Source organism: Pecten maximus, chromosome 8 (assembly GCF_902652985.1).
Source record: "Pecten maximus chromosome 8, xPecMax1.1, whole genome shotgun sequence".
In the NCBI taxonomy this organism is placed as follows: Eukaryota; Metazoa; Mollusca; class Bivalvia; order Pectinida; family Pectinidae; genus Pecten; species Pecten maximus.
This window is the reverse complement of record NC_047022.1, coordinates 16,234,870-16,260,386: the sequence shown is the minus strand read 5'-3', so window position 1 is coordinate 16,260,386 and position 25,517 is coordinate 16,234,870. Positions and strand designations below refer to the sequence as shown.

The following is a 25,517-nucleotide window of genomic DNA, read 5'->3' as shown; positions in this document are numbered from 1 at the left end:
ACCTGTTCACTATGTCCCGGACGATTGATGACCTATATACCTGTTCATCATATCCTAGACGATTGATGACCTATATACCTGTTCACTATGTCCTAGACGATTGGTGACCTATATACCTGTTCATCTGTCCTAGACGATTGGTGACCTATATACCTGTTACTATGTCCTAGACGATAAGTGACCTATATACCTGTTCATCATGTCCTGGGCGATTGATGACCTATATACCTGTTCATCTGTCATAGACGATTGATGACCTATATACCTGTTCATATCCTAGACGATTGGTGACCTATATACCTGTTCATCTGTCCTAGACGATTGATGACCTATATACCTGTTCATCATATCCTAGACGATTGGTGACCTATGTAACTGTTCATCATATCCTGGACGATTGGTGACCTATATACCTGTCCATCTGTCCTGGACGATTGATGACCTATATACCTGTTCATCTGTCCTAGACGATTGATGACCTATATACCTGTTCACTATGTCCTAGACGATTGATGACCTATATACCTGTTCATCATATCCTAGACGATTGATGAACTATATACCTGTTCATCATATCCTGGACGATTGGTGACCTATATACCTGTTTACTATGTCCTGGACGATTGATGACCTATATACCTGTTCATCTGTCCTAGACGATTGGTGACCTATATACCTGATTATCATATCCTGGACGATTGATGACCTATATACCTGTTCATCTGTCCTAGACGATTGGTGACCTATATACCTGTTCATCTGTCATGGACGATTGATGACCTATATACCTGTTCATCTGTCCTAGACGATTGATGACCTATATACCTGTTCATCTGTCCTAGACGATTGGTGACCTATATACCTGTTCATCATATCCTAGACGATTGGTGACCTATATACCTGTTCATCATATCCTGGGCGATTGATGACCTATATACTTGTTCATCTGTCCTAGACGATTGATGACCTATATACCTGTTCATCATATCCTAGACGACTGATGACCTATATACCTGTTCATCATGTCCTGGGCGATTGATGACCTATATACCTGTTCATCTGTCCTAGACGATTGATGACCTATATACCTGTTCATATCCTAGACGATTGGTGACCTATATACCTGTTCATCTGTCCTAGACGATTGATGACCTATATACCTGTTCATCATATCCTAGACGATTGGTGACCTATATAACTGTTCATCATATCCTGGACGATTGGTGACCTATATACCTGTCCATCTGTCCTGGACGATTGATGACCTATATACCTGTTCATCTGTCCTAGACGATTGATGACCTATATACCTGTTCACTATGTCCTAGACGATTGATGACCTATATACCTGTTCATCATATCCTAGACGATTGATGAACTATATACCTGTTCATCATATCCTGGACGATTTGTTACCTATATACATGTTTACTATGTCCTGGACGATTGATGACCTATATACCTGTTCATCTGTCCTAGACGATTGGTGACCTATATACCTGTTCACTATGTCCTGGACGATTGATGACCTATATACCTGTTCATCTGTCCTAGACGATTGGTGACCTATATACCTGTTCATCTGTCATGGACGATTGATGACCTATATACCTGTTCATCTGTCGTAGACGATTGATGACCTATATACCTGTTCATCTGTCCTGGACGATTGGTGACCTATATACCTGTTCATCATATCCTAGACGATTGATCACCTATATGCCTGTTCACTATGTCCCGGACGATTGATGACCTATATACCTGTTCATCATATCCTAGACGATTGATGACCTATTTACCTGTTCACTATGTCCTGGACGATTGGTGACCTATATACCTGTTCATCATATCCTAGACGATTGATCACCTATATACCTGTTCACTATGTCCCGGACGATTGATGACCTATATACCTGTTCATCATATCCTAGACGATTGATGACCTATATACCTGTTCACTATGTCCTAGACGATTGGTGACCTATATACCTGTTCATCTGTCCTAGACGATTGGTGACCTATATACCTGTTACTATGTCCTAGACGATTAGTGACCTATTTACCTGTTCATATGTCCTAGACGATTGGTGACCTATATACCTGTTCATCTGTCCTAGACGATTGCTGACCTATATACCTGTTCACTATGTCATAGACGATTGGTGACCTATATACCTGTTCATCTGTCCTAGACGATTGATGACCTATATACCTGTTCATCATATCCTAGACGATTGATGACCTATATACCTGTTCACTATGTCCTAGACGATTGGTGACCTATATACCTGTCCACTATGTCCTGGGCGATTGGTGACCTATATACCTGTTCATCATGTTCTGGACGATTGATGACCTATATACCTGTTCACTATGTCCTAGACGATTGATGACCTATATATCTATTCACTATATCCTGGACGATTGGTGACCTATATACCTGTTTATTATGTCCTGGACGATTGATGACAGATATACATGTTCATCTGTCCTAGACGATTGATGAGCTGTATACCTGTTAATCTGTCCTAGACGATTGATGACCTATATACCTGTTCATCATATCCTAGACGACTGGTGACCTATATACCTGTTCATCTGTCCTAGACGATTGTTGACCTATATACCTGTTCACTATGTCCTAGACGATTGATGACCTATATACCTGTTCATCATATCCTAGACGATTGATGACCTATATACCTGTTCATCATATCCTAGACGATTGGTGAACTATATACCTGTTCATCATATCCTGGACGATTGGTGACCTATATACATGTTTACTATGTCCTGGACGATTGATGACCTATATACCTGTTCATCTGTCCTAGACGATTGATGACCTATATACCTGTCCACTTTGTCCTGGGCGATTAATGACCTATATACCTGTTCACTATGTCCTGGACAATTGATGTCCTATATACCTGTCCACTTTGTCCTGGGCGATTGGTGACCTATATACCTGTTCACTATGTCCTGGACGATTGATGGTCTATATACAATGTTACCATGTCATGAGTATAAAAGACCTACATACTTGCTGTAAACGTCCTAGCAAATGATGACCTTCATTTTTGATGGGATCAAATATCTTGTAGGAATTGAAACTGATAAAATGACGTGGGTTACATAAAACAACGATAAAACATGACTAGATAATATTAACACAATTTTGCAGAATGTAATACTTTATTTCAAAACATCACTCAGGATCAACTGCCGTGATAATATTAGATATTAATATCTCCTGTCCGTGTCCTCAAGATCTTTAGTATTGATACGCGCATTCTGTTATTTTCTTATCACCTTTAATATAGATTTTCCTTGGTAAATATGGTAGGGTAAGTTAGAACATTCAACATCCTTAAGCTGATCTACATAGTTGATACTGTATGATGATACCGTGATATACATATTTGGCTGACTTGGAATCAATTAGATGACGTGTTTATAATTTTACAATAAATCAAATTAGATATATGTCCATCAATACCTTGCCTTTGACATGTATTAAGGTAAAGTCGTAATTCAAATCGTATATAGGTAACACTTAGAAGAATATGTTAAGACGAACACATTTTTATTTCATTTAAACAAAAGATAGTTTCTAAGCATTTGATATTATTTTCCCCGTGTCTCTATTGTCTTTTCTAAAATATATTCTATGGGACAAAATAGTTATAAAATAGTGTATGATAGGATTCAATGAATAACATGCAGAAAAGTCCTTATGATTATTATGTCCGATATAAACATCTATAAAAAGCACTTTAATTAGTCTAGTACTCTGTATTGTACAAAGCAAACTCATTAAAACATTAAATATTATCATATTATACATAGTTGTAGAATTTGCTATTGATTTGTTTGTACCAGACTGTGCAGCTGGAGTACACGAGGCCGACGCTGCAATACAGTACATAGAACAGTACACTAATACATTTTAAAAGCTAACCGCACGGTGTTAGCTTGGTATTGTATATCTTGAGATTTTGTGACACAGTAATTAACCAAAAATTCACTGTAATCACTTAATAACGTACTGCACAAATCTAGTTCCGGGTTAAGATGAAAAAATGATAATAATAATAAAAAAAAAAAGGAAATGGACTCCTCCAATATTGGCTCTAGGATTAGAATATCCTAATTGTTTATTTCAAACACACACATATATATACAAACACCTACGTAATTTCTGCGGTAGTTAAAAGTTATATCACTGTGCACATTTTGAATATTCAGAAAAACAATATAATTCTTTTACATTTTGAACAACTTTCGCTGCAATACATACTCATGTTTACTTAAATAGATATATTGTTATTACAGAGGTGGAGTTTCGGTGTCAGAGTTTAGATCTATCTATTACGTGGGGTTTGGCGTTGAGGTTACCTAAATAACGAAAAAAACATTCACATAGTCTATCGTCGAAACGCGTTTCTAACGAGGGCTTCTCAGGGGAAGTTTGCCGCAGAAAGTAAGTGAATAATTTATATACTCAAACAGCACTGGCCCTCTATCTGTTAACCCTGGTCCGAAGTGTGAAGCATTCTCTCTTCCTCCTGCATAGTCACTATCGATCTTTTCGAGCAACAGTAACAAGAAGTTATGGCGCATTCGATGTATAAACGTCAATCAATGTATCCCTATGTAGAAAACTTGGATTGTATTATTTTTACAAAATATCAGTACTCGAAATGACATTTCAACATATAATTCCGAGTGGTCTAGCGTTTATCATTTTAACAATTCCATCTTACAATGGTATTCACATGTGAATTTGCTGTCAATGCATTGCAGTGTGCAACGAAACTAATACTCCAATCCCGTTTTATATTTGAATATGTAACAGCGACTCTCTTCAGGGAATACTTAAACGAAATAAACATATTAACTTTGACATACTCGCTTGCATATATGGGTTCATGGTATTTAAAAAATGAAATACGCATTATCATGACAATGTCAAAAGAAACGAATAACGTTTATCACAGACCGGACGTACGTCACAATATATCACAGCTGAAATACAATTTTAGGAGTGGAAAAGAAACGAAATTGATAACTATATAATTTACGTCAATGGTGTAGTATCTGACACACTCATGTTCGACTGGTTTCGTTTTAAGGGTTTCAATCGGAACTTTCTTTTCTCTAATTCGATACTTCCGGATGACGTCGTTGAATCTGACAAACTTCCGGTTCGTTTCCTGCTTGTTTCATCACAGGTCCAAGACGATGAAGTTGAGGACCCTCTGTCTTCCATGAAGGTTTCTCTCGTGTCTGTGCTTGATGTGCTACCGTCATTTATAGAGTCAACTCGGTTTCTGGAAATTCTCTTTAATAATGGCGGTTTCTTTGGTACTTCATTTGTATTGACTTTCTGTTCAGTCCAGTTTTGTTCATTTGCCGAAACGGCAATGCCACTTTCTGTTTTTATTTTCGTTTTCGATGTTTTTTGTTTTAACGGAGGTTTTGCTTTCACTATGCTTTGCTTCAATTCATTAAGTTCTATGCTTGTAACAGATGGTTGGATATCATCGCCGTTATTACTTTCCTCTTTTATATGTTCTGCGGAAAATGAAGGTTTTCCTTCCTGGTTTGGTTTCGAGGCCGATTGACCTTTTAGAGGGGGTAAACCTTTTTTCCCGGTAGGGAGTTCTGAGGGACCAAAAGCATTTGTCCACTTTCCGAGTGTATTTGGTGCGGCATGTACTTTGCCCAATACTGACCCATTTGGTGATGAATGCCTTTGATTGTTAGAGTTGATAAACCCTTCCTCTAAAAGTTTTTCTTTTGATAATCCATTTTTTTGGTTTTCATTTTCCTCTAGTTTGCTAGAAGATGGTTTACTACTTCCACCAGCCTCTATTTTAGATGTCGAAACTTCAGAATCCTTTTTACCGTTTGTTCCAGATTCTTTCTTGTTATTTTCAGTTTTGATGACCGATTCCGTGCCATCACCATCAGTTGCAGCCTTTTTACCCGTGATGAAATTAACAAACTTTCTTACACTCAACTTTCTCTTTGTGGTTTTGCGAGTTGGGGACACCTTTTTCTCTTTCTCACCTTTTTTCTTCTGGAAAGGCTGCACAATTCTTTCTGATTGTGGCCTCCGACAGAATGTATCAGCTTTAGCTGCTCTTCTAGCGGCCTTTTTCCGCCTGTACAGACAGAAGTCAACAGTGATCCAGACAGTAACGACGATTGCCGTGAAGCCAGTGATGAGTGTAACCAAGATCCCCTTTTCAAGCATGTCTGAAAATAAACAAAACATATTGTAACATATAATACATAGATATTAAATCAAGGTAAGTATCATTATTTGTTGGTATTGCAATCATTACACTAGCTGATCTTGATTTGAGGAGTAATAAAGATTCAACAGTAGTGTGTGTGGCATGTTCTGTCGGCACCCTGTTCTCGATTTGATAACGCGTTATTACCTGGATGCAACTTAGTTTACACGGTGCGCCTCATCATTGAAGCATACAACTCTTGTCCTTTGCAAAACGTCTGGTCTTTTTCTCCTTGTATTTTGGTTTGTTCTATATTTTCCCACATTTGTTTGATTTTGGTGAAAATACTTCTTTTTCTTCCTGTAACCTCAATGTGCGCCGATGTATATTTTAATGATTACTGATGGTGTGTGAAAATGCACCCATATCTTTTTTGGTGAATTTAAGGTCAGAATGCAGACATGTTTTGGCGATAGTATCTTAACTTGTTGGTATTTCTCAATAACGAAACGAAACTCTTATCTAGTTTAAACTTCATGCATAATCCGTCCGTGTAAGCATGGAGAAGACAACATTGATTTATTTCAAATATCTTATTCTCTTTCAAAATATATATTTTTCATTTTGTGTGCAAATTCAACGTAATACATATATAACGCCAATACGCAATATATATCTATAGCTTGTATCATGTTTTTCCACACTTAGCAATTATAAAAAAAATACATTTCAAATGACTGACATATCATCTTTGCCTGGATGTCTCAGAAGAAATTAAAATGGAAGTTTTCTAAAAATTGATACTTTAAAGCCCCAAATAGTGAAATATAAACAAGATGTGCTATGCGCTTTACCTTGATATTGGCTCAGTTTCTACAGACATAAAACTGATTCTAGGTTTTATCTTAATAATTACCACATTCTTTATTTTCATTTAATATTCATTAGTATTAGTGGCTTAATTGATCTCGGATCAGATATGTACACGATATGACCAATTTGCGTTAAAACAAACGCTTACTGTAGAGGTTTTAGACGAGTTCTAGGTCAGGTATGACTAATACATTTCTAAATCTCAAGAGAAATTCCAGATATAGCAATGGAATGGTATGTTATCGCACCTTCTAGAAAGTGCCAATTCGTGTCAAACAAATATCTCACCTTGATCAATTGGACGGAAGCCACGCACATTTGTAGAAGTATTATTACATTTCCAGTTTTATCACGACACAAGAGAAATTGTATTAAGAAAGTACGAAATGAACCTTTAGCAGTATGCTTAATAACACTAATGCATCCTGATATAGAATGAGGTGTGATGTTAGAATGGTCTGTCGTACTGAAGACGACAATATTTGAGAACAATAAGTCTGAATTGGGCTTACAGGCAAAATCATTCAGTAATTTTATTGATGTTCCCCCAAAAATGCAGACTATGCACGTTTAAACGTGATGCAATTTAGACAGCGGATGGATTTTTTTCCAAATGTTTGGAAGTCATAGCAATCAGTCTGATTAAAAACTACAGTAACGACAAGCAAGGACAATTTCCTAAGAAGTTCATATTATTTTCTATTATCATCTATTCTGATGCATAAATAATGTTTCTTTTAAATTGAGAATGTGTCAGTATTCTTAAGTCTAGCTGTTTTGACACAAACTGATGACACAGAGTTTGATAGGTTACACAGATATTCGGATATGTGAATTCACAGCCACACATTGAGCTAGTATGATGCTTTTCAGACTTTCGTAGCATATTTCTGAGTTACTTGGAATGTAGTTAAAGACATCTTACAAATGGAGAACTAAACAGGATCGATAACTTCATCTTGAAAACCTGATAAACTGAACAAGATACTTGGTACTGGTCAAATATGAAAGCTTCTAAAGTACTGCGTGCATGCCGGTTAACTACAGTTAATGTAAGGGAACAACGTTTGAACGGGACTCGTTTCGGTGAGATTCCCGTCCACAAAATGACGAGAGCAATTTCTAAATTACTTTCGGGGGACAGTCACGATCATCAACGTTCACTTTCTCAAAATATATTCATTTTTTTCTGCTTGGCAGCGAAAAGAATTTTATACATCTTCCACCAATTAACATTTGACGAATGTATTAAGAATTCTCGTTGGCACAGATTTCTGACAGAAGTGCTGACATCATGACAACAATAAGACAACAGTTTTACTTCCGATTCTAGCCCTAACTCACGTGTTTGAGTGCTACCTCTCCTCACCCTCAAGTCAGAAGTTAAAAATTGCGTATTGCTACAACTTATAACCCTCTTAAGTATATTTGTTTTATTGTAATAGAACTCGCAGACACACACCAAAATACAATATGGTAATGTTTCGATTAAATTACATGTTTATTATCCACAGACCTAATCCCTTTTTATATCTATAAGATTTTTATCCTCATTTTCATTGTACAAAATATTGATGAAATATTACCACATCACAGGAAACATTAAATTTCCATGTAAATACCAAAAGAAACGCTAAAAATAATTCCACATCACCAACTTTGCACTTAAAAAACATGATAAATCAATGCAATACCATACAGAGTATGTCTTATGCAACTCGATATCACTACAAGTGAAATAGCCATGTGCAATACTATACTATCGAAATATTGTAATACCGTGTCTTTCAGAAGGAAAACCATGTCAAACTATGTGATACTATGTACAGTTGTGAAAGACTAATATACTCCTATTGTAATATAATTCACTTACAAGCTTATTGTATTTAATGGACAAACAGTTACTCTAATTAGATTTTATAATGGGATAAAGAAACGGCATTCTACTCCACGTGGGATATTGCAATACAACAAAGAAACGATAGTTCAAACAGCTACTTTTTCATTTGAATACTATTCCTTTTCATCTAAAGCACAAATAGAACCAATCTATATTGATTTCTCTGTATTCAATGTAATGGAAATCCGTGTTGAAACATTACCTGATGTTGATATAGACACACCAGGAAATACCTACCGTTTCCAGGGTAACTAACAAGTTAAACTACCTATCACGGATATATATGTTTGGCTGCTAACGATATTGCAAAATTCTTATTTTTAGCGTGCACCTATTTCCGCTGACCGATTAAGTCTTTCCTATCACTAAGTTGAGGTCAGCAAGGATGGAGGTATCGATGAAAGTTATTTATAGGCATAAAGAATGCTCATGCAGTACATTATTCGATCGTCTATGAATAGTGTGGTTAGACAGATTTTATTTCCAATGCACTACCACTCTGCTGTGTTGTAAATAATTATTAGTTTGCGTGATTCTTAAATTTGCAATTGATTTTTCTGTACTGGAATTATCGCATAAATAAATATCAAACAAAATGCGAACACCCTACAGAGATAATGTTTATAAACATCTCGCGTGTGGCGACAGTTATCCTGAGTTCAGCGAACACCGGTGTGGACATTTAAAAATGTATTTAACCCATAGTTGAACCCCGTAACTCCCTTTGTAAGAGATGTATTTAATGAATGGTTAATATAGACGGACCTCCCACACTCAATAAACGCTAATACAACATAAATCTGATTGAAGCCCTTGTCTATACATGCAATGCTGTTAACGGGTTCCTCTCCATGTGATCCTACTGATGATGAATTATTCATGTTTGGTCAAAGGAGAAAAACACACAATTAAATAATCACGAAAGACTGAATTCCCTCGTGTTTTTATGCATTTATTGTACCTCTTCCACAACACATTTTTTGTTCATGTTTCCCGGACATATGGACTGCTATTTAAATATACTCTTAGAAGAAAGACACACCAGAAGCATCTAATCCTTGTTGCCTATGACGTATTTCCCAGGGTTACAGTTCATGTAGCTCATATAGTGTTCGACACCATTGGTGAGCTGCTATATTATGTTCTAAAGAAATAGCTTCCTTCTGTAAAACTATTTGGCAATTAGTTGTTTGTTTGATTTCTCTTTGCATCGCCCCGTGAACAGCCAGGGTCGCTTGGGGCGGAGTCCCCTTGTAGTAGTTGGTGACTACATCACTGAAAAACATAGTTGGGAGGGCCGTCGCATGCCATCTAGAGTATTTATGGTAAAGTGTCTTGCACAAGGTCACAATCACGACAGCACAGACCGGCCCGTTTTTCAGCTTCTCAAGAAACACAAGCTGACACAGGTAGATAGCGACGAACCACTCACCTCGGATTTTCACCTGATGTTACTTGGCCGATACGCTAACCGACTAAGCTATCTCGACCCCAAGCATTTGACAGGTAACAATATTACAAGATGTCAAAGTGACATCATAAGTTTTTTGGGGGGTTTAAAGTGAAATGGGCATCTTCACGACCCCAGGCGGACGACACATTTATAACATCCGGAACACAGCCTCGGATTCATTTTAGTCAAAATCAGCTTGCAATTATATAAATCAATATTACTGCGCTTAAATAGTGTTGTTGAAACCAATAGAAAAGGCTTTGAATTTAAATCAAATGGATTTGACAAGAATTTCAATTTTCAGTTTCCACATCCTATGGACAATTTTTTTATCTACTTAATCATCAATTACATATTGTTTATTTGGTATTCTGTCTGTTTTTTCACAATATAAATCCAAATAAATTTTTGGTAAATGATGGATGAGGAGTTTGTTTTGAACGTATATATATTGTGTATTGTTTAAAGTATTTTTAGCTAAGAAATTTCAAAACAATTTACAAAAAAAAAAAAACCAAAAAAACCCCAACAACACCTGTACCCGATGTTTAAATGGATGAACGAATATTGCATAATTATTGCAATAAATAATATAAAGCAATGTCATTTCAAAGATATGTGATTATAAATTGTTCTTTATTCGCAGACGCTGTCGTCATTGTAACCCCAGAATTAGCAAAATCTACCCCTCTGCCCCTAAATGACTTTCGAGGTTGCAGTTATGTACTTGAATGAAAATCAGGAAGGCGTTCTATGTTTTACGTGAAGCTCAGCATTCTTGATTCTCATCATTTGATAAGGTGTATTGTTTAAACCATTTGTATCGAAAGGAATCGGCATGCTATTGTTGTAGGTAAACGCTTGTGTATCAACAAGGAATGACGTACGTGTAGTCAGGGGTAGCCAGTCGTCAAGGCAACTTACTGCATTATTTACTGACGGTAGAAACATTCAGCGCATGTCAGCTGACGAAAGAGGTACAAATTGTCCAGCAGGGTGCAATTAGACACCAAGGTTAATAAACACATTACCTTTTCTTTACAGAAGAAACAAGCTGTTACAATAATCTAAATGTTGCTATAACATTAATTCAATATGTCTCAGTTTCGCGAAGTGTTTCATTTTATAGATCCACGGAGTAGAAGTACAATTGTACTCTTGTATTTTTCAGGTTAAACTTTGTCCTCATAATTCACGAGATCTTGACCACAAGCCATCCACACCCCCACCCCCAAATCTTGATTTCACGAATTTATGCTCTATTCAAATTCTACAAGTTGCAAAATCATTAATTATCTGATGTGTTTGAATTAAATCTAATTGATATCTGTGCACGCAGCTTGGGCATCCAACGTTACAAACTACAGTTAAAATACTCATCTAAATAAAAACCGAAAGTAAATCTTATTTCTAAGTTCCAAATAAAGAAGCATTCTGAAACACAAATAGAAGAATATATGGTGATAATTTCATTTTAAGAATGGTCCTTCAGTATTGGAGTTGAGAATAAGTGAATTTGGTGCGGGTAACAGGTATAGAATATTGCTACTTGGTGTAAATTAACACGAAAGTATGGATACCCTCATGTAACAGCGCAAGGAATAAATGATGCAGGTTTCAAGACAACTTTTTATAGAATTTCAACAATAACATCTTTTGGTGTAAATATATTCTTGTTTCGCTAAATTTCAGATTGATTTTTTTCTATGTAAGTTTGCTTTGTGAATTTGAAAGATGTGTTTGGGGTCTGCGAAGCGTTGTAGAAAGCACCATTAATCACCGCTAGCCCAATAGACGATACCGCGCCATTAACAATGAGTAGTTACGTCACAGCACCTTACAGAGCTATATAAGTACAAGGTGCACTTTTACTTTGCATGGCTAGCCTTGGTCATTATGTCACATTGTCTATCAGGTCCAGTCAACTATAAAATGCTTTAATACTTAGTGCAGTAATTAACGTACCACTTGGCAGGGCTTACAACTTATCATTAAGCACGGCTAGCAACTTACCACTTAGAAGGGCTAGCAACATATTACATAGCAGGGCAAACAACTTACCACATAGCAGGGCAAACAACATATTACATAGCAGGGCAAACAACTAACCATTAAGTAGGGCTAGCAACTTACTATTAAGTAGTCTAATAACTTACCACTTAGCAGGGCTAACAACTTATCATTTAGTAGGGCTAACAACATATTACATAGCAGGGCAAACAACTTACCACATAGCAGGGCAAACAACATATTACATAGCAGGACTAGCAACATATTACATAGCAGGGCAAACAACATATTACATAGCAGGGCTAACAACATATTACATAGCAGGGCTAACAACTTACCACATAGCAGGGCAAACAACATATTACATAGCAGGACTAGCAACATATTACATAACAGGGCAAACAACATATTACATAACAGGGCAAACAACATATTACATAGCAGGGCTAACAACATATTACATAACAGGGCAAACAACATATTACATAGCAGAGCTAACAACATATTACATAGCAGGGCAAACAACATATTACATAGCAGGGCTAGCAACATATTACATAACAGGGCAAACAACATATTACATAGCAGAGCTAACAACATATTACATAACAGGGCAAACAACATATTACATAGCAGAGCTAACAACATATTACATAGCAGGGCAAACAACATATTACATAGCAGGGCTAACAACATATTACATAACAGGGCAAACAACATATTACATAGCAGGGCAAACAACATATTACATAGCAGGGCAAACAACTTACCACATAGCAGGGCTAACAACATATTACATAACAGGGCAAACAACTTACCACATAACAAGGCAAACAACTTACCACATAGCAGGGCAAACAACATATTACATAGCAGAGCTAACAACATATTACATAGAAGGGCAAATAACATAATACATTACAGGGCTAACAACATGTTACATAGAAGGGCTAACAACTAACCATTAAGTAGGGCTAATAACTTATCATTTAGTAGGGCTAACAACTAACCATTAAGTAGGGCTAATAACTTATCATTTAGTAGGGCTAACAACATACCACTTAGCAGGGCCAACAACGTGCCACCTCGCATGACTATTCAGTATTACCAAACCACTTAGTACTGCCCTTAACATAACACTAAGTATGACTATCAACGTACCACTTGCCACAGCTCTTAACATAAAACTTAGCATGGCTATTAACGAACCATTTAGCATGACAATTAACGCACTAATTAGTGCAGATCTTAACATACCAGTAAGTACGGCTATTAGCATACTTCCTAGTACGGCTATAAACGAATCACTTAGCATAGCTCTTAACATTGCCACCAAATATGGCTATTATCGTACCTCCTAGCATGACTATTACCGTACCTCTTAGCATGGTAATTAACATACCTCCTAGCATGGATATTAACGAACCACCTAGCATGGCTATTATCGTGCCTCTAAGCATGGCTATTACCGTACCTCTTAGCATGGCTATCAACGAACCACTTAGCATATCTCTTAACATAACACTTAGTACGGCTATTAACGAACAACTTAGTACGGATATTAACGTTCCTCTTAGCATGGCTATTAACGCACCACTTGACACTGTTCTTAAAATATCTCTTCGGACGGCTAATAGCATACCTCCTAGCATGGCTATTAACGAACCACTTGGCATAACTATTAAGATAATACTTAGCATAGCTACCAATGTACCACTTAGTACGGCTTACTATTAACGAACCGCTTAGCATAGTTGTTAACATACCACTTAGCTTTGATCTTTACATATCACTTAGTACGGCTATTGGCATACCCCCTAGCATGGATATTAACGAATCACTTAGCATAACTATTAACACACTACTGAGTACGGCTATCAACGTACCACTTAGCACGGCTCTTAACATAGCACTGAGTACGGATATTGCAATACCACTCCGCAAGACAGTTCATAGATAGCCTGATGCCTTTTCGTTCGGATATTTGAACCCCGGCGGTATATGTGAATGATTAGGTGAGTAAGCTGCTACTGTACCACCTGACCACCAAAAAAGTATTTCTTTAATATACCACTAACTTTGGCATTTTACGTACTGCTTAGCTCATCTAGGCAAATATTCGATTTAGCAACATTTCGCATGATAACTACAGCGCAACCTAGCACAGCTGTTCTAGAGACGTCAAACACTGATTCACAAGCTTTCCAAGATATGCTTATTATAACTCACAAGAGGTCATACTTCAACATTGTTCTAACAAAAGTAACAAGCCACTGACCTCAATAACAAAATACAACAATAAAATATCACTATACCCCAAAAGTCTTCTATTTGTTTGCAAACAAAATATAATTACAACAACATGATATAAGTGTATGCTGTGCAACACTAATAAACAGTAATTATGGCTATAACGATGACACATACCTGACATAAACGGTCGAGTTTACCCACGCCGACATCTTGTTTAGCCTCTATGCAACAATGGACAATTAAGCTTCTATTACGACGTAGTTAACACTTGATTAGCCTATATTGATGAACTCATTGGCCTCTTGGCGAGAGACTCGCCCGCATATTTATAAATAATAAATGGTGTGTGTTATTTACGCTCTTTGCTATTACGAGATATAAAACACGAAACGCCTTCCTAAATGAAGACTATCTAGACGGTTAACCTAAATCAGATCTTTAATTACGTATGCAGAATAAAGCGATCTTCTTTCTATCTAAGCATCCTTAAACCAAGTCGATGTCAACGATTAAAATCGATAAATCGAAGCCAAATATGAACAAACTACATAAATAGATGAAGATCCCTCTGAATTAAGTTATTTGGGAGTAGCACCATGTGGTCTGGGCGCGAACGCATCTCCTGCTTTGTCGACGACAGCTGTAATCTAATTATAGGCCCAATCCAGGTAAATGTATAGTTCTCAATGTCAGAACCGAGGTAGTGCTCGCTAACGAAATCTTTAGGATTGATGACCTGGTGTAAGTTCGAAATAATAAACGGTATTCACAGTGATAAGGAATTTGCCTATCTCTGCAACTTATCTAATGTCAAGTCGTCTGTTAAAGCAGATTTCTTACGTGTCGTTTTGCTGTCTTTTGTAGATTGGAACTAGATATACATTCAAATATATTCTTTTTCATTGCCGAAAGTATAATTATTATATTTAACAGAGTAGGTAGGCGGGATATATTGTCTCCATAATTATGATTTATGACGTCATAATGGTAACGCGCGTAATTATATGCACTCTATAAGGTGGCATATTCGTGGGATTTCGTTATATTCACAATATTGAAATATTAAATTTGAAGATAATAACTACACATACATGTAAAAAAAAAAATCAAAATGGAAACAACAAATCAATACGTATCAAGTGAACAATAAGCATTTTTTTTATAGTTCTCATACTTAAATATAGAATTGGTATTAACAAAGCTCGAGCTACTATGTAAGATTGAAATGTTTAAAACAATTACCATCTTCATTATACACATGTGAGAATTAATGTCTTCATTCGTGAATTTCTGGGATGAAATTTATGTTATGGCCATTTTTTTCAACTGGTTAAACTCTAAACAACTACGATATGAACTCAGTACTGGGTTTAAAGATTCTGTCCGTGACAAATTCAAATAGAAATCTCCCAGCATTCATTGCGTGTTTGAGATAGAATGTGTCTACCTACAAAGTGTAAAATATTTAGTGAATCGATTCAACAACTGGGCCACTTAAAGCTTTCTTTAACTAGTGTAAATGGTACCTGGATAAGTTATGGTGTTTCTTGAGCCGGCTGAGGGTCTCCAGGTATAGTTTCCACAGCGACGTCATTGTTCAGTCTCGACGATGCCCAGAAATGCATCTATATATTATTGCCGTTCTTTATACACGTTGGTCTTCACAGCTGCAATAGACATTGATAGAGTTGTTTACTAATAAGAAATAATACACTTCCATCCATAAAAAACATACACAATCTTGACTTTATGAAACATTTTAAGTGCATCACACATTTTAACACTGCAATTTCCAGATTATTATTAATTTGTCAGTGACAATGGCAAATTTTATGAAACCCACTTCGATGAAGTTTCAGGGAGGGTCAACTGGTAATAGATTATAAAAGCATTATGATAACAGTTTATCAGAAAAAAAATGAAATATTCAATATTGTTTTCATAGTTACTGAATTTCAAGATATTGCATACAAAGTGCATATGAAATTATGAATAGCTGTGCATCTATATTTATTTTCTCTACATTATATCTAATTGGATTAGAAATAACTCCCTACTGACGTGTTCGTTAAATATATCTTTCAATAATATTGTCAGATAAGTTATCATGATATTACATGTTCAAATGAAATATATGAAAGCAAAAGATTTCTGTTTTTTTTTTTTTTAATTTTAATATTGAATATTGAAATAATGATAAATTGATAAAATGATAAAATGAATGTTATCCAAACAGGACAATTTCATTGTGAAGTAATTAAATGAAGCTTTAGTTAAAATAGTTAAAATCCATATATTCTAAAGGAAAGAATTAATAATATCAATAAGATGGTTTCACTTTTGCCAAATGTTTAGCTACATCGAGAGAAATCAAACACGACAGCTAAGTCACACGCATCTTGATAGAAATCCATGTACTGGATTGGAATTTTTGTTAGATGTCTCGTTTGATTTCTGCATGAGGACGGCTAAGCTGTTTAAGTAGCCGAACATTTTGCAAAGGGGAGGTAATTTTCTCGATATATTTGCAACGTAATGAAGATATGTCACAAAATTAGGATTAATTATTTGATAAATCAATAGATATTTGGCACTGAGAAATTAGCGTAACGTTGCTTTATAGACAATGCAGCCAAGTGGTCATCCAACGGGACGTCTACAAAGTTTGAACAAGATTATAGATTAAGAAACCGCAACACACAAAATAAAAAAAATGTTCGTTTCGTAAAAATGTCAAAACGATAAAATTATAGCAATATGTCACCTTAGTAATTTTCCGTCCTGACTTCAGGTTATCAACATATATTGACCTTTGTTGTTTCAACTCATTGTTGGAAAAATACCCTATGCACTTCCAGTCATTTCCACCATGGTGTGAATGAGATATCCAGACTTAACATCGCCTGGTAGCTTATTGATCCTGTATAAATCATATCCCTTTGGGCGGTGGGTTAATAGGGAAGATTTATGATATATATAATCCTATATTATCTCAAGTGGTTTTATAGTTGTAAACACTATAACCATATTACCTTACTTATTTTAGCCTTACTTGTTGGAGATGTAGAAGCATAACGATTACCACCTACACACTCCTACCCTATCACAAACAGTATAATGAAGATTCTACTGTCGATGCATAGAAGTCATAACTATTACCTTGCACTTTAAGGGATATAAGCCATTCTTTTTCTTTCTCAAAAAAAAAGGGGGGGGGGGGGAGGATATATTTTACCTTAATTAGTATAGCTGATGCCGTGATGAAGCAGAAGACGCATAGCTTTGTCGCCTTAAAACCTTTCAATGCTTTTGTCATTTCAAATATATAACAATATATTTTATAATTCCCTGTCAAACCATATTAATCACATACGCATATAGCTGGGCCGGAAAAGCCAGTAATGTGATTAATTGCATTGTTTGATTGCTTTTGTGCCGCACCGAATATTGAAAAACATTTCCATGCTTTAAAAGGTCTAATGTTCATTCGAATTTGAAGAAAACATTTCATTTCTGTCAAACCTTGTGCTATGTTGACATGCTTAATAAGAACTGTGAAAAAGTCTGTAATCCTTATAATCAAGCTACGTCATCTTAATACAATTTGTTTCCGCAGTTTTCATCTTTTGCGTATCGAATAGATTTACAAAACGTTGGATAAAGACAGATTATTTTAATAATTTTGTCGTTTATCTACCAAACATGACAAAACCCAGAAAATACCGACATAATATCGGAACCGTAATTATCAAAATCATTGAAAAGAGGACAAGATATGAACAAGAATATAGATTTAAATGGAGGCAACTGAAAACGTATACGGAGTATAAGCCGACCAGGTGTCCCAACAGGGTTAACGTCTTCAGCATCATTAACGACAAACGTCATATAAATCTGGGTCCCATCCGGGTTAATAGTATCTCTAAATGAGAAATAGGACGATGACAACGAAACTTCTTGGCATATCAACCAGTCTCGAACACGTCTAAGTTCATATCACACAAGGGAATACTATATGTCCAAATGAGATCATGCTGTGGGTCATAAAACTTTACCATGGTCTTCATCAACCTGTATCTGGATGAACTTTGTATTGTTAATTTCCTGACATCTGTCACGGAAATTTTGAAAATTGGAAATAGTCCTATGCAATCAGAAGCAATAAACGTCTAAGAGCGTGAAAACAAAATAAATTATTAAAACAATAAAAAACAAAATAATTATTTCTGGATATCCCCATTCCGATGTTCGCAGGTATCTAAATGTCAATGTGTCTGTACCTAAGGGATACGCTGTCATTGACATTTGCAAAACCCTGTATTTGTGAAACAAACAATTCAAATGTAGACCAAGTGATATTGTACAGGTTTCATTATGTATTTCATTGACCTAGGTATACTCATAGTAGTGTTATTTTCAACCATGTCTCAATGTCATTTATACATGTACAGGTCGATATTCCTTACAAGCAATTCGTGTGTTGATACAATAACAACCATTGTTTTTCTTATTAAAGTAGTGATCAATAAATCATTCCGCTCACCTTTACACGATAAATGGCTGTTTACGAACAGTTGTCAGCGGGTAAAATCTATATTCTAACTGAGAAACCCTGAGCCGATATATGGTTGAGGAATTCAAATATTTTTTGTCTAGATTCATATAAAAATAGTTGTGAAGTCGCGAATTTAGTCATTGGAGGGAGGGCCCGGTTGTGATACTTCAAACATAAATGTAATATTTTTCTCAAAATGAAAACTGACCACAGTGGACAGCAGATGCAAACTACATTAAACCTCACTTATATCTATGTCAATAGATGAATAACGATATCAGTTGATTAACAAACCTAAGACTATTTATAGATACGGTAGAAGACGCCTTGCAATGTGTATTTAGTATTAAATGAAATAAATGCTGAACAATGTTTAACACTGCATAGACAAGCGTCTAGCCCCTCTAAGACTCGTTTGAGATGCTGAGTGCCAAAAGTTTAAAAGGAACAGAAAGGAAGTAGAAAAATATAAAGTGGACCAAAATCTAATTACCTATGGAAGGGGATGCGCATTTACTCAATAATGCAATTAATTTTTACATGCATATCGACGCAAATTGATATATATATATGATCATGTTTTCCCAACGTTTTGAGTTTTAATTATCATTTCATTATCATATCGGTATTTTTGTTTTGATATCAAATACTTTTTCAGGAGTCTCAATGCAAATATATACTTTATTCTATATTTGACCTTCGTTTAATCGAGTTTGAGTTTAAATGATGGTTTCAGTATCATGTCGATATTCTTTGTTCTATTTAAAAGAATGTTGTTAAACTTGTGCATGTTATCATTCCGCGGAACAATTTATATGAATGAAAATATAACATGAATGAAGATGGCAAAACCTCTGGGATTGAAATCCATCAGCAAAATTCACCGAAAATTGATTGAATCAGCGGGTTAGTGCACTTCAACTTCTATATTTTGACAAGTGACTCTTGCTTGGAGTCAAAACATGTACATTCAACTAGTACTAAACGAATATCTTAATGTAGAAAGTGATGTATACCGACTTTAAACTTGCATTACCTCAAGAAATGCTGCACATGGATTTGTGTTTTCCCCAGTAAAAAGCATCCTTCCCCAAGCATAATATTTGATTTGGCTATCAGCGTTGAAGTGTAAAGAGTTGAAGCACTTCAATGCATTGAATGATATAATCTCCATGTACGACTTATGTTTTAGCTACTTTTTTATCATTGGTTGATATTAGGGGGTTGGGTTTATGAAGGATAAAGAAAAAAGAAAAAAAATGAGAGAAAATGCATGGTCAGTTCTGGACGCAAACACAGTATACCGTTAGCCCGTCATTCATTCTCGTTCAACAAGTAGTCATGTAAACATGAGTAGTATCAAACTACATAAACAGAGGAATAGTTGGGCGTCAATAACATTTGGAACTGTGTACATTTTATTTTTATGTTTCCTGACCTCAAAAGCTTGTTGACAAACATTTAATCTCGACCTTGACATTTGACCTAAACGTTGACATCAGCGCTGTGATTCAGTTTGGTTTGATTTAATTTGATTAACGTCCTATTAACAGCCAGGGTCATTTAAGAACGTGCCAGGTTTTAGAGATGGAGAAAAACCAGAATACACGGAGAAAAAACACCAGCCTACGGTCAGTATCAGGCAACTCATGACCCAGAGGAGGAGGGCTAGCGATAAAGTGTCGGGACACCTTAACCACTCGGCCATAGCTGTCCCCTATAATTCAGACATTCATTGGTATCCTGCTTAAATTCATGATCAATTGAAACCATGTTTCCATACTTTGACCTTGGCTTAAACACTGACCATTAAGAAAATTGTTAACTATGTGCTGGTATTCCTAACTGATTTCATTTATTATCAGTAATAAGTATCAAAATGATTCGCATGCAGAAAAAGGACAAATCCTTCGCACTAAAATGAACCCTTCAGAAACGTTTACTACCAATCAATCGTACTTCGTACAAATCCGATTTGCCAGTATAATCATGAAAAAACATTGACATTGACGTTTTTCTCCACCTTCGGGGTATAAAAATAGTTTGCAGCCAACATCTCCTGGCGTTATCAATGTCACATTGAGTCCCGATATGCAATGCAGTAAAATATTTCATTGCATTTTTGATCTGTATCGAACGTTAATTACTAACATTGCAGGTACTAATATTAGATAATAAGGTGGATTTTAGATTCAGTTGTAACGAACGAAAAACCCATTAAAAGGGAATTAATCTTATGTGATTAACAAAAGGAATGCATACGAAGATCGATGTTATTACATTTTGAGTTTTGTATCAGATGCCGACTAGTCTACATCCGATCACGTGTTATTTCATGTAACATCTAGTTGTACGCTCGTGAGAGTGTTCTCGCGTAATTTTTGGTCAAACATATTTTTCAGTCACATCACATGACATTGCGCGAAGTGCAATATGATGTTTTATCACAGATTCGGCATTCATGAAGGTATGGTGGATATTATGGAATAAGATTAAGATTATTTAGCATGGGTTCGTACATTTAGCATTCTGTGCTCTGGTTTTGATACCAAAATGTAATAAAACAAAATGCGTTTCGTTCGATATGATGATGCATGGAGCAATATCGACCTGGTGACCTGATTGGATAAATCCTTCACATTAGATTTAATTTGCATGGAATTGCTTAAGGAAGCCAATCTGCAATGTGGTTTGAAATCATTTTACATTACGTATGATACATATATCTTGCGAAAATCCACTTTCAAAATTGAGTATATCCATGAGAAAAAAACTGAGGATGCGAAAAAAAACATTACGTAAGTATAAAATCGAAAATAAGATATTGAGATTATCAACCTGACCGGAACAAGATATTACATTTCTAAAACAGGAAATGAAAAAAAAGATACACAGGATGTAAAACGGGGGATATTAACGTGATGAAATCAAGTATAGAAATCACCAGAAAACCCTTACATATATACTTTTATGGGCAATACATTGGCAAATGATTGATTAATGGAAACCGAATATAGGACATTAATGGCAATAGTGAGAAACTAGATATACTTAAATGCATAAATCACAATATGTTATTGATTCATTGTAAAACAACAGTACCACATTTATTACAAAAAAGCCTGATGGTGATACATTTCTATCATATTTAGATGCGTAGTTGGAAAAAGGAACATTATGTGGAATTTCCTTCACGAGGTATCGACATTATTTAAATATAACTGTTTATAATAGGTAAACGTGATGGGAAAGTAATGTTACTGAGTAAGGTGTATAGTTGTGCATTGGTGCGTATGTATTGTTGATGAATATACACTGTACTCTCTGGTCAATGTTTCCACTTATTTATCAACAGGATGTCAGCCCCACAACATACAGTATGTAAAACAGAAACTGAATATATTTTATTTGTCCCTTTGAATCAATGAAATAGAGTTAAGTAAAACAGCGTGCTGCTAATGAAAAAGATTAATGTGAAATGAAAGGTTTAGAACGAGGAATGCTAGATCATTGGAAGTTAACAAAGAAACAATACTACAATATGTACTTAAAATGTCAATATATAGGCCATCTGGTATTTGAGATGTTCAATATGTTGAATTCCTGTCACATAGGGTTCGATGACCCTAATCAAGTAAATGCATTAGCGTTTTCAGACCTTTGCCACCGTCATCAAGCTGACCCGCCTACAACGTTCAGAGTCTAACAACACATATATTGTGTACTATTTCTAATACAATTTAGGTAATCGGCTTACCTGATGCCTTGTCCGGTAGGAGCAATTTTAACAAGGTTGGCACATGTATTGTTATACCAAATATGACGTCAGTGATGTTTACCTGTTTTCATTATATATAGTACATACAGGTAAATAAGAACTCATGACCTGTCAACTATCCATTGTGTATTGGCCTGCCGTATTTATCCAAATGGCATACGGAAACATCACCCATGACAACAACAAACAGTCACAGCAGTATTCGATCCTTCGTATTCTCCAAGTAGTCTACATTAATGGAATCAGAGTTATAGAGAACAATCCATTGGCGAGTTTTCCAATCAACAATGTGTTCCAATGAAGACAAATTCCTAGAATAACATATATTTTCCTATGAATGTAGTATGTCTAGATAGAAGGACTTAGGTTGATACAACATCATTTCACTCATGAATTCCACACCAATTTATCCATGACATTTTCGAGTTTGGTATTGCAGTTATCATGTTTTCATCATACGGAATTGAAAACTTTTACTTTAAGGAACATTTCTTCAAACATAAGACAACATGACTGCTTATCTCAACCAATTGTGTATAAAATGATTGCAGAAAAATCAGTCAAGCAGAATTAATGTTAAATAAATGGAGTTTTACTACTTACATGTTCGTATAAAGCGTCAGCAATCCAAGCCTGGCAACTCCAATGTGTATCTTTATGCAATCAATACTCCCATATACGTTGTAAAGTGAATGGTCTCGCATACCATTCCAGGTTAAAGTCTTTCACAATGGAAGTGTTCAGTCACGTATAAAAGACCGTTTCCTCTCCACATTAGATTCCACAACTAAGCACAGACAATAATTCAGTACGACATTAGCATTGTAAATATAACGTCCACGATACAACAGCAACAGTATATGTCTCTCAAAGCGGCCTATCAAGATTCCCTTGGCACATATCGTATACTAGTATACAAACAAATAAAGCCTAGTAAGTTCAATAATGTCCGGGACTAAATTTGATTGTAAAGCATCTAGTCCCGGTCAGCTATCAGTTTTGCAGTAACGCAAGCGATTTGTGACCTAATGGCTTTGGACCAACTACGTAATATAGCAGAGTACCCGTGCTCGGGATTCATCTGCCACGATCGCCTCAGACGTGCTATACCAGCAGGCAGGTAAATAGTTCAACGATCAAACCTATAATCACTTCCCAATTTGGCAGAATACACTTTCCATCGCAACTGAACACGGTCGATATTTGCCCGTATCGATTTCGACGTTCGTCTTGAGGGGATCATCGTTTACTGTGAAGTGCACAATAAAGCTAGGTATAGCTCTGTTGCTCACAATGTTGGGCTTATTAGTCTTGCAAACTTCGATGATGTTTTTCTATAAACATATCATACATTTTATCTGGAAAACGACAGATTTAGCCATTGGCGAAGCCTTTTCTGTCTGTGCATTATATCGGTTAGTCAACCGCTGACCTTTAAGTAATATATTCAACGTTCGTTAATGTGGGAACCGCCGGAAATGGAAACAAGAAACAAATCAATACTTAAATCCATTACGGCACAGTGAGAAACAAACCAATGACTTGAAAATCAAATTTGTAACAACACCTTATACACACAAATTTGCTCTGTTGAAATTGAGCAATTTCACACGTGCTTGTATACTAAATATTTTTAAGAAAATTGTGTCAGATAAAATGAAATTAATAAATATATAAAAATAAAAAATCTTGGCATGATATATATGAAGTGTGGTTAAATAGAATTATTACAGGATTAATGATTTGGTATTAGAAAGTAATGACACCCCGGAACATCCTAGACAGTCTTAGGCGGTACATTTAACACATTCTCAGGGTTTAAAATCATTTTACATGGATCAATATGTTGATGAAATTATCAAATCTCTTCCCTATTGTCGGTTTCAAAACACACGGAACTTGTTTTAAAATCATATATTGGATAACATCAAGTAGATGGCGAGTCGCAGCAGAATACTGCCGAATTCCCTTTTGGGTAGACTTTAGAGTTGCCAAGACAGATAAGGGCTTGATCTCAGCAGGTTCTTATTTATAATCAGTCTGAGACAGTGTTGCTTTAACCAGTCTTCTGTAGATTATATGGAGTTCGTTACACACATATTTACACTTTTTCTCGTTTTGTCTATCGCCAATACCATATGTAATGGCAGCTGGTATGGTTCACTTTGCAGAAACGCTTCTTTACACTGGTAACTTGGCAATTATGTAATGCGTGCTACGAAACTGATAACCGAGTAGATTAATTAAGAAAAACACTGTTAACGGGATAGTAAAAAAGAAACAGATCGGTGTGGCTTGTACAAAGTGTTAGATACGGTCACTCTCACTCAGCTGACGGAGCATGATTAATTGGCCCAGGAGGTAGAGCCGTGGCTTATCACGCCGGAGACCCGAGTTCGATACCATTCGGCAGGAATGTGTTCTTTCACATAGTGATGCAACGGGTACGG

The 25,517-nt window shown here is 35.9% G+C and overlaps 1 protein-coding gene across 2 annotated transcripts; it reads right to left on the bottom strand.

The window, feature by feature from the left end:
- Positions 1 to 3,176: 3,176 nt before the first annotated feature.
- LOC117333189 (uncharacterized protein DDB_G0271670-like) lies at positions 3,177 to 24,311 on the bottom strand. Of its 2 annotated transcripts, none has more exons than XM_033892346.1 (3): positions 23,671 to 24,311; positions 16,261 to 16,401; positions 3,177 to 6,264 (listed from the first exon to the last, which is right to left on the bottom strand). In XM_033892346.1, exon 3 carries the CDS (start codon positions 6,260 to 6,262, stop codon positions 5,081 to 5,083), a length of 1,182 nt encoding a protein of 393 aa, XP_033748237.1. In that variant the 5' UTR covers positions 6,263 to 6,264; positions 16,261 to 16,401; positions 23,671 to 24,311; the 3' UTR covers positions 3,177 to 5,080. The 2 variants fall into 2 exon arrangements, with proteins under 2 accessions (XP_033748237.1, XP_033748238.1); XM_033892347.1 differs by lacking the exon at positions 23,671 to 24,311 and adding an exon at positions 23,047 to 23,569.
- Between the last annotated feature and the right edge of the window lie 1,206 nt (positions 24,312 to 25,517).

Coding starts and splice junctions, on each gene's coding strand:
- LOC117333189 (XM_033892346.1), bottom strand. CDS start 6,262: ATGCTTGAAAAGGGGATCTTGGTTACACTCATCACTGGCTTCACGGCA.